The sequence below is a fragment of the Heteronotia binoei genome, chromosome 7 (assembly GCF_032191835.1).
Source record: "Heteronotia binoei isolate CCM8104 ecotype False Entrance Well chromosome 7, APGP_CSIRO_Hbin_v1, whole genome shotgun sequence".
In the NCBI taxonomy this organism is placed as follows: domain Eukaryota; kingdom Metazoa; phylum Chordata; class Lepidosauria; order Squamata; family Gekkonidae; genus Heteronotia; species Heteronotia binoei.
The window spans coordinates 84298530-84309683 of record NC_083229.1 but is presented as its reverse complement, the minus strand read 5'-3'; the positions used below and the strand labels follow the sequence as shown (position 1 = coordinate 84309683).

The following is an 11154-nucleotide window of genomic DNA, read 5'->3' as shown; positions in this document are numbered from 1 at the left end:
GGCTTGAGGGACGAAAAACTAGTACAGAAACTCCTGTCCCTCTCCGAGTGCGACCTAACAAAGGCAATCGATGTGGCCACCAGCTGGGAGAAGGGCAGATCAGCAGAGCCACGGCTGACAAGACAGGCTGCGGCACACCAGATCAACCCTGAACCATCTACAGGGGACTCAGACGAGGACAAAGCTCTACAAACTGGCTATCGTTCAGCAGGAAGGAAGACCACCCATGTTCCACAGGGCATGAGACACAAGACACTACCTGCATGTGCAAGTTGCGGGGGCCAGCACGAGCGGAAGACCTGCCGATTCCGGAATGCCACCTGTCGACTCTGCAACAAAGAAGGCCACATCGCCTGCGCCTGCAGATCCAAATCCCAAGCACGCGTCCCGCAAAGATCTGCGCACTCGGAAGGCCAGCCAGACTTTGAGACCGACGCTCTCCCCGCCCACCCATACCCGGTACAGTACCTACCCTCGCCAGTCAGGCCCTCCAAAATCCGGATCAATGTAGGGATCGGGGGGGGGTGCCCTGCCAAATGGAGGTGGACTCTGGGTCAGCATCATCTATTATAGCGGCAGAGACATTTTAAAAAATTCCCACCAGGCTGAGGCCTCGTCTCAGGGACCCGGGGTTTACCTTAGTGGACTTCCAGAAGAATAAGGTGCCTATCTTGGGAGTGGGCCCGGTCCCAGTCCAATACAAGGGGTTCAAGGGCCAGCTACAAGTGCTAGTGGTCAAGAACCACCTTACAAACCTTTTGGGTCTCGACTGGTTCAAGCCCCTGGGAATAGAGATCAGGGGGGTCAATAAGACTGTCGGAGTGGACTTTAACAAGGTTTGCGAAGTGTTCCCGGCCATTTTTGATGGCATCTTGGGCTGCTACACGGGTCCCCCGGTTACACTACACCTCGAACCCACAGTGCGGCCTATTAGGCTTAAAGCGCGGCGAGTTCCATTCGCGCTCAAGCCTAAAATTGAGGAGGAACTGGATAAACTGATTGCACAGGGAATACTAGAGCCTGTCACCCACACAACCTGGGAAACTCCCATCATGACTGCAGTCAAGCCCAGTGGGGAGGTGCGGATTTGTGCAGACTATAAGTGCACCCTCAACAAGGCTCTTCAGGCCCACGCATACCCTGTGCCCATCGTCAGCCACGTTTTAGCCACCCTAGCCGGCGCAAAAATTTTTGGCAAGTTGGACTTGGCCCAAGCTTACCAACAGCTGCCGGTGGATGAGGCCACGGCCAACGCCCAAACAATTGTGACCCACCGGGGGGCCTTTAGAGTAAAGCGGTTGCAATTTGGCGTGAGTGTGGCTCCGGGGTTGTTCCAGGAACTCATGGACTCTCTTTTAAAAGGACTTCCTGGAGTCACTCCATTCTTCGATGATGTGCTGATCGCGGCAGCCTCGCTTGAAGAATTCGCTGCCTGCCTTAGAGGAGTCCTACAACGTTTTGAAACAGCCGGCCTCAAGGTCAAACAGGAGAAGTGCCTCCTGGGCATGGATCGGGTGGAATTCCTGGGGTTCTCCATCGATGCCCAGGGGGTCCACCCCTCCGACGCCAAGCTGCGTGCCATCAGAGATGCTCCAGCGCCCACCAACAAGCAAGAACTCCAGGACTTCCTCGGCCTCCTAAACTTTTATCATGCTTTTCTCCCCCACAAGGCAGCGGTGGCCGAACCCCTGCACCGACTTCTAGACAAGAACCGACCCTGGGCATGGGGCCGCCAGCACGCTAAAGCCTTCCAGGATATCAAGGGCCTCCTGATGTCCAACTCTGTCCTTGCCCATTTCGACGAGACCCTGCCCTTGGTCCTTGCATGCGACGCATCCCCTTATGGCATGGGGGCAGTTCTGGGCCACTGACTCCCTGATGGGACTGAAGTCCCTATCGCGTACTACTCGCGGACCCTCTCGTCAGCGGAGTGGAACTACGCCCAAATCGACAAAGAAGGGTTGGCAGTTGTGGCCGGCGTAAAAAAATTTCATGATTACATCTACAGCCGGCCCTTTACCCTCTATACGGACCACAAACCCCTCTTGGGCCTCTTTGCATCGGACCGGCAGACCCCTCAGGTGTTGTCCCCACGGGTCCTCCGTTGGTCCATTTTTCTAGCCGGCTACACCTACACCCTAGTGCATCGCCCGGACAAGGCAATGGGCCATGCTGACGCCCTGAGCCGCTTGCCCTTGCCTGACATGGATCCCGATCCAGCCCCGGCTCATCAGATCCTACTGATGGACATGCTTCCGGACAGGCCATTGCTCGCCCGCGACGTTGCTGCCCGCTCCGCTCGTGATCCAGTCCTCTCCCGTGTCTTGGACTGGGTGAGGAGGGGGTGGCCCAAGGGCTCGACTGGGCCGGAATTTACTCCGTTTGCAGCCCGGAAAGACGAACTATCCACCCACAAAGGCTGCCTACTATGGGGCAACAGAGTCGTCATCCCCAAACCCTTGCAAGACCAAGTGCTGAGAGCCCTGCACGAGGCACACCCGGGCATAGTCCGCATGAAGGCTCTCGCACAGAGCTATGTCTGGTGGCCCGGCCTCGATGCAGAAATTGAGGCTTGGGTTAAAAGGTGCCCGACATGCCAGGTGTCAAGGCCTGACCCCCCATGTGGCCCAGTGCAATCATGGGAATCCACCAAAAACCCCTGGTCAAGACTGCATATGGACTTTGCTGGCCCCTTCCATGGGCGGACTCTACTCATACTAGTGGATTCATACTCCAAGTGGTTGGAGGTGGTCCAGGTGCCCTCGCCATCATCGCAGGCGACCATCACGGCTCTGAGGGCCATCTTTGCAACCCACGGGTTGCCAGAGACCATCGTCACCGACAACGGCACAGCATTCACGTCCGCAGTGTTCCAGGACTTCTTGGCCAAGAACCTCATCAGGCACATTCACTCTGCCCCGTTTCATCCAGCCACCAACGGCCAGGCAGAGCGGATGGTGCGCACGGCAAAGGAGGCCTTGAACCGTCTGAGCCCCTCAGACTGGCCAAAAGACATGGCGTGTTTCCTAATGGCCTACCAGACCACACCTACCGCCTCCACAGGTCGCAGTCCAGCAGAACTCCTCATGGGCCGCCGCATCTGCACCCTGCTGGACAAGCTGCACCCTGACCGAGCCCCAGACAGGCGACCGGCGCCGGAACACCTTAAAGCCCCCAGAGGGTTCTATCCTGGTGAGACAGTGTGGGCACGGAACTATGCCACCACTGGCCCCGCCTGGCTCCCTGGAAAGGTGGACCACATCACTGGACCGGTCTCCTATGCAGTGACCTTGGAGGGTGGACATCTCCTGAGGCGACACATCGACCAACTCTGAGGTCGCCTGCCTGCCGGGGAGCCAAGGTCAGAGGCTCCAGATCCGGACAACGTAAGTCCCCGAGAGCCTGACACAGAACAGGGTTCCGTGGAGCCTGCTTCTGCCCAGCAGGAGGAGACCCCCGACCGCACAGCTGAACCCAGGTCTCCCGGGGCCGGCGTCCCAGATGTCTCCAGCTCTGCAGCCGCGGAACCACCAACCGAGTCAGAACGCCCAGTCCCCTCGGAGCTCCGACGCTCAACACGAGACTGCCGCCCTCCGGCATATCTCCAGGACTATGTCACCTGATAGCTGGAACTATGGAGGGAGGGTTGTTGTGTCCTAGGCTTAAATGGGAGAACTGTTACTTTTGGAGGGAACTGTTACTTTTGGAGGGAAGCTGAACAAGCCAAAGCTTGTACTCCACACCAGGGTTCCAGAGAAGGCCTAAGCGTGCCCAATCAGGGGAAGGATTGAAACATAAGTAGCCAATCAACATCTAGGCTCATTCTGTACCCTGATAGGCCCTTAGGGCCCTGTAAATAGCCAATCCATGTAGATAGTTAAGGACCAATCAGAAGGGGGCAAGAATTGTATAAAAGAGCGGGAAGTTTGAATAGAGCTCAGTGTGTGTGTGTTCCTGAAGTAAAGCTTGCTGAAATCACTCTCCGACTCTGGTCTCTTACTGCGCCAACCCCAGTACTTTACAGCTGTCCAGTGTAATAGCTCCCTTTGACTATCAGGTCTCAGGTTACAGTATTCACTAGGCACCAGTTCTCAGGTCCATTCAGCAGAAACAAGCTGGCTGAAAACATCAGCCCTTTATTTGCAAGGAGCTCCAACTAGCCATAAATGATGCAAAAGTGAAACTTCTTTAGCTCCACTCCATTTAAATACATTGCGGAATGGACAAAGTTGCAAGGAAAACATGGAATCGATCTCTGGGTCCAGAAGAGCTTCCAGCTGAAGCAGGCAAAGACAAGGCAGAAGTAGCTGGGAAAGTTGTCAGCAGCCTTAGAGCTTCAAAGGGTGAGGACAGGAGGGGAAGAAGTTGGGACTGTAAAACTGTTGTACTGGATTAGCAATTTACCACAAACCTACAAATAAATCTCCCAGTCTTCAATATAGACAGAAGTTTCTGTGGACACTTTGATTGTTTTTTGGAACATTATGTAGGTCACCAGATATGTACTCTTCCAAATATTCTTGATTCTCTAGACTGAGACCAAAATGACAAGCTAAGAAATTTTCAACTGTGCTGTAAGTGTAGACTTCCAGATGCTAAAGGGATATCCAGCTCAGAATTTCCTGAAAACTCTAGTAGCTCGATCCAATATTTGCCTCATCAGTAGATCAGAGCTATAATTCCTGGGTTTCCTAAAAGACCACTCTTTCATAATTCTCTAGGAAGACTAGAAATGCAGCATTGGAGCTGACCTTGCACAATAGCTATTAATCTCCTCACTGTACGGTTACATTCTGGAAAGTTCACAACAGCATTAACAGCCTGTCTGGGTGGGTGTAGAGAAAGATAAATCAGCCAGTAGTGGTGGAAACTTCAGCAAATTCAGCTTCTCAAGAGGCTTATAGGACCATTGCCCAAAGTGAAGGATCCTTTCACATTGCCATTTTTCTTATATACTTGACTGGTTACTTTTCATGCGTTCTTGGTTCCTCCATCAAATAAAGCCAAACACACACACATATATACATCTGCATTGTGTTGACATTAAGCCTATTTCCTTTCCATTTTACAAAATCAAATATCTCTTTATGCTGGTTTTATTATTTGTACACTTTTTAAAAGTCCTTTAGCATTTATCTCTAAAACAAAGTAGGTTGCCTAATTTTTTTTTTAAAAGAGCTACTAATCTATTGCAAACCTACTGCAGACCCCAAGCAGCAAATCCCTTAAATGTGTTGTTTTATTATTCAAACAAGTGCATTGAAGTTAAATCACAGGTGTTAGGTGTGGTTTGTTTACACAAACAGAATGATAGATTTGGAAACCCATATAAATGTTAAATGTCTTCCTCCAAACAGAAGGATGAAGAGGAAGGATATTCTGTTTAAATTGGGATTATATATATTTGGTGAGTGTGTAGGTGTCCAATTTTATGCACATTTATTTGGAAATAAGTCCATCTGAGTTCAATAGGACTTTACTTCCATTTCATTCTTAGCCTGAAATCCTAAGCAAACATAGCGGGAAATAAGATCCAGGTGGGCAACTGTGTTGGTTTAAAGCAGTAGAACTTTGTTGGTCTTAAAGGTGATACTTTACTCCTACTTTGTTCTGTAGTAGAACAAAGTTAGAGATTGTTGTTGGCCTTAAAGGTGCCACTGGACTCTAACTCTGAAGTAGGAAATAAGATTTATTGAATTTAAACAGACTGAATGCCAAAGTAAGATGCATAAGACCGAGTGATAAGGAACATAGTATCATAGTAGAGATTAATGCCTGCATTTCTGAATCATAGTCACCAATTAACAAGAGTGTTAATCGCCTGCTTAGTCTAGTTTAAGCTTATTAGGTAAATTTTGGAGGCCCTAACTATTTGTATATGTGATACCTGCCTGGCATGCTCCCTAATTTATGAATGTATTACCTTGCAAAATAAAAGTAAACGGAATAAATAAGTTAGAGACCATAAAAAATTATAATCTTGTCTAACATGGACTTCTATAGCATTCATTTTTCTAACAAAAGTAAAAATGTTTCAGCAAATATACTTTTGAAAATATGTAGGAGTATCGGATACAGCATAACTTTGATAAACACAAGAGGTTATTTTTACTTTTGAAAGAAATTAGTCACTTTGCTCAGTGTAATTTCAAGATATTTCATGCTGCCAAAAATTACTCTGTAATCACTCTGCCTGGTAAATTATGTTTGAATGACAAATACAAAGACAAACGCTATTTATAAAGATAAGTAGAATGAGTTAGCGTGCTGATTGGATCGTGCAAATTCCAGAGATGTAGATTAATTACAGAACTACACAGCTCAAAGGAAATGCCCTTCATTTTAATTAAATTGAATGTGGTGTGCTACTTGTAGGAGATATACAAGTGTCAAGTTTGACTTTTCTATTGCCTTCTATGTCATCCAATCAGTGTTATTTGTTTCAAGAAAAGGATAACTGAAATGATAACAGAATAGATGTAACTTACAATGACTTTTAATATAAGTAAATGGCTACCATAGTGCTATGTGGTGTGGAATCAAAATTGCCACTAAAAAGAAAATATGCTAATAGACCTTCAGTAAATATGCCTTCGCATATCAGAGTCCATGAAGAAGCTAGTACACAAGAAAAACACATGAACAATGCTCTGTGCCATAAATTTCTACTGTATGGTTTGTGACTTGGGTGGAGTTATGGTCAGCAGTCATCAGAGGAGGAGGGAGACGGAGGCTGTGTTGTGCATGAGACAGGCTGTGCTAGCCCATCTGAACTGCCTGCTCTGAAAGCAATGCATGGACCATGTTCCCTCCGCTAACCACACAATAAGATACAAATGCTGGGCCAGCCCATTTGGTAGACAGTCCTAGGTGATTGCCTAGGGTACCAGATGTGGAGGGGCAGCAACGAACCTTGTCATCCCTCTCAGTCATTTGACATATTAGCTGCAGCAATCAGCAGCCCGGGAGTCATTCCTTGGCCCAGTGGGTGGCTGTAGGGAGCCTCCTGTTTTCCTTCCTCTCTCTGCCAAGGGGCAGGACAAGAAGTAGACCTGGCTTGGCCCTCTTCATTCTTCTGCTACTTCATCTCACAGATGCACTGGAAGGTAAGGAGGGTGGATGACAGCTTTCCTTGTGGCCTCATCTTGCCCTGATAAAGGAGGCTGAGGATGGTAGTGACAGTCATGTTGGTCTTTGCCTCCCAGGTAAAGGGGCAAAGAGGTAGAGGCTTCTCAGTCTGCCTCAGTGCTGAGGGAAAAAGTGGTTTCTTCCCTCATTGTTCAGGAGGAGGCACTGCCTAGGGCACCAAAAGTGCTAGGGCTGGCACTGTGCAGATGTGAGCTCACAGGAGAAGCATCCTGTTGGAGGACAGAAACAAGTCCTTTACCACACCACAGCCCAGCTCAGGAGACAGATTATGTTAACAATAGGTATTCCATAGCACAAATTGGAGCAGTTTATGCTCAGGGTGGAGGCAAGAGTGACCATGAGGTGTTTGTCAGAGAGGCTAAACAAATAGCTAGAGGTAATATTAGGCCCCCATGGACCATCTCATAGCTAGGAGCCTATGCTGGTTTCCCTGTCCCTTTGCTTGCCCTGCTGCCTGTCTGCACACTTATTCTTGCCTTCCATTCCTCCAGGTGGGCTTTTCTGCTCATACCCCCTATGTGTAATTGACACAGTTTCTGGACTGAATCTTCCCATCCTGCAGTGGCTTACATTTCAGCTGCATGTGTACCTGTGAACTAGAGCTTAATAAAAGAAGTGTCTGCTTTAAAAAGCATCAGTATTTTCCTTTGTGAAAGAACACTTTTCTCAAGAGATTGCTGCAGTCTCTATTTAACCAGGTGGTTAAACAATCTGTGTCACAAGTCAGGCAGTTTGTATCAAGTTTCCCGTATCAAATTTTGCAGTGAGGTTAACACAACTGATTCATCCCTCCTTGTGCTGCAGCTTCAAGAACTTTTTCTCGGTATTGATTGTAACATCGAAGTGCACATCTGTAACACTACTTGAAAAAGTAGAGTTAAGATCTCATAATTAGTTTCTCCTGCATTAAACAGTTCAGCCCAAACCATTTAGCCCTCAGATAATTGAAAGACTGAACATTCATAAAATTCCATATATATAATGGCCTTTTGACTTTTCTTAATTTGATGGGACTGATAAATTGTGGATGCTATCCAGTGGGAGAAATAAAAGTATGCTGAATTGCACATTAATAAATCATGATAACAATATCCCATAAATGTCAGTGGCATTTGGCATAGTAAAACAAAGAAGTCCCTTGCTCAATGAGCTATAGTCTAAAAGACTATTAGCTATTCTGCCTCCTAGGGAAATAACAAAAGAATTAAGGCTCGGAAGATCTGTAACCTTGAGTAAAATGTAATTGAAGTATTGTTCTTAAAGCAAAATGAGGAGCAGGTATTGCTAAACTCAGTGCATTTATTCTTTCCTGATAAACCAAAATCTAGCCCAATTAATTATGTTGTTATTGATTTAGCACTGGAAAGTGTTCTCTGCTAGCTAAAAAATTATTTACCAAAGGAAATGCTGCAGATTCCAAAGAAGACAATTATGCCGAAAAGTCATTGTTAAATCGCTTGTCTAAGTTGCCAAAAGATACCATGTTATTATGACAGGTTTGAAAAGACACACATCATTCATTTCTAGGGACAGTATAAAGTCATAAAAGACAGCAACAACAAAATGAGAATTCCTTGACTGGAGAAATGTCATTTTATTTTTCACTTGACCATCTTGCTCTGTCTTATAGCTGAAAACTGTACACAGCCTTTTGCCTGACTGAAATATGACTCACCAAAGCCAAAAATAACATAAATGGCAGGCATGCTTTACTCTGTCCTACATTTTCTGAGGGGAAGGGTTTGTCAGATCTCTAATAAATGGCTGAAAACCTGGTAAGAAAGAATGGTCCATTGTGTTTAAAAGTTCAATGTCCCGTGAATTATTTAGTTTAACAATTAAGTGAGCAACCTTCTGTAAATGCATTTTTCAAATAAAGCAGCTATACTGGTTTAAAGCTATATTACACCTTTATAAACAATATTGATTCACTTATTGTTTTGATCCCACTTCCATGAAAAACAGTGAATATTCTCCTTAGGTTTTCTTAATCTTGATACCTTACAATTTCAAGCACTTTAAAAAGTGTCTGTTATTTAGACCAATGTTAAAGTATTTGACAAGTTTTCTACATGGGTTTGTAAGTTCTATTTTCTGAAATATATTATTATTATCATTGTATGGCAGTATATGTAGTATATCCAGGAGATCCTAAGATGTCTGGCATCCAGACGTTCTAGCTCTTTTAGTGTTGTGCACCATTAGGTGGCAAGTTAGACTTGTTTCTAAGGCAAAAGACATTTTAGAAGTGGGTTTTGCCAGCCTCTGTGTCACAACCCTGGAATTCTTTTCCAAACACTTTCCAATTACCTTTCCAAACACTAGCCAAGGCTGACCCTACTTAGCTTCCAAGATCTGACCAAATCAGGCTAGCCTGGGCTATCCAGGTCAGGGCATAATTGAACAGTCTATCACAAAGAGTGTTTCACAGACAAAACATTTATATATTCTCAAATGCAATGCTTTTAAAGGATATCAGTCCACAAATCGGCTGCCACAGGCTCTACAGTAGAAGAATGGTGGTTAAAGATCTTAGAATTTGCAGAAATGGCCACACTTGCTTATTAGTGAAAACACAATATCTACTTTTATTGCAAGTTAGAAGCTTGTCTTTAGTTGATGGCCACAGCCCTAGACTTGGTTTTGCTCTATGTGGATGACATGGTTCTTTTGTCTACCTCTCATGTTAAATTAAAATGCTTATTGAACCATTGTCATGAATATTGTGTGATTAACAGACTGGAGCTGAACTATGAAAAATCGAAGGTACTGGTCTTTCCTTTTTCCTGAAAATCATATAAGTGGACTATTAATGTTAATAAACTTGAACAGGCTGAGCATTTCAAATACCTGGGAGTCTATTTTCAGTCCAATGCTACTTGGACTTACCATCGCAGAATGGCTATTAATGTAGCTAAAATTGGTGCTGTGGCAATATCCCACTTTTATTTCTCTGATAGATGCAATCATTATGTGCCAGCAGTGCTTAAGGTCTTTAATGCTAAAACTAGAACACAATTACTGTATGGAGTACCTCTCTAGATTGACACAAGCGACATTTCAATTGAATGTGTCCACTCTACCTATTTGAGAAAGGTCATGGGGTACCTATGTTTGTTCATTTATTTCAATTTATATCCCGCCCTCCCCAACAAAAGCAGGTTCAGGGTGGCTTATATATTCATGTATAAACATGAGATATAAAAGTAACATTAAGACATAAAAATGTAAAATCATAAAAATATTAAAAACAGTTCAAGTACTATTGATTTTTATATGGCAACCTGTTTCATAAAATGGATGGCTGCCTATTCTGTTTTATATTAAGTTTAGCTATTCTGCTGTTCCAGCTGGATGTTCTATATAAAACACATCTTAGGTTCATAGAATCATAGAGTTGGAAGGGACCTCTAGGGTCATCTAGTCCAACCCCCTGCACAATGCAGGAAACTCACAAACACCTCCCCCTAAATTCACAGGATCTTCATTGCTGTCACATGGCCATCTAGCCTCTGTTTAAAAACTTTCAAGGAAGGAGAGCGCACCACCTCCTGAGGAAGCCTGTACCACTGAGGAACCACTCTAACAGTCAGGAAGTTCTTCCTAATGTTGAACTGGAAACTCTTTTGATTTAATTTCAACCCATTGGTTCTGGTCCTACTTTCTGGGGCCACAGAAAACAATTCCACACCATCCTCTATATGACAGCCCTTCAAGTACTTGAAGATGGTGATCATATCACCTCTCAGCCGCCTCCTCTCCAGGCTAAATATACCCAGCTCCTTCAACCTTTCCTCATAGGACTTAGTCTCCAGACCCCTCACCATCTTCGTTGCCCTCCTCTGGACCCGTTCCAGCTTGTCTATATCCTTCTTAAAATGTGGTGCCCAAAACTGAACACAATACTCCAGGTGAAGTCTTACCAGAGCAAAGTGATGCCATCACATCACATGATCTGGACACTATACTTCTGTTGATACAGCTCAAAATTGCATTTGTCTTTTT

General features: G+C 45.4%; 1 protein-coding gene across 1 annotated transcript; it reads left to right on the top strand.

Moving 5' to 3' along the window:
- Positions 1–2399: 2399 nt before the first annotated feature.
- Positions 2400–3137, top strand: LOC132575303 (uncharacterized protein K02A2.6-like; the record flags this gene model as incomplete). Its single annotated transcript, XM_060243949.1, has 1 exon — positions 2400–3137. A coding segment is annotated over one exon (738 nt), but the record flags the coding sequence as incomplete, so codon positions are not given.
- Positions 3138–11154: the final 8017 nt, after the last annotated feature.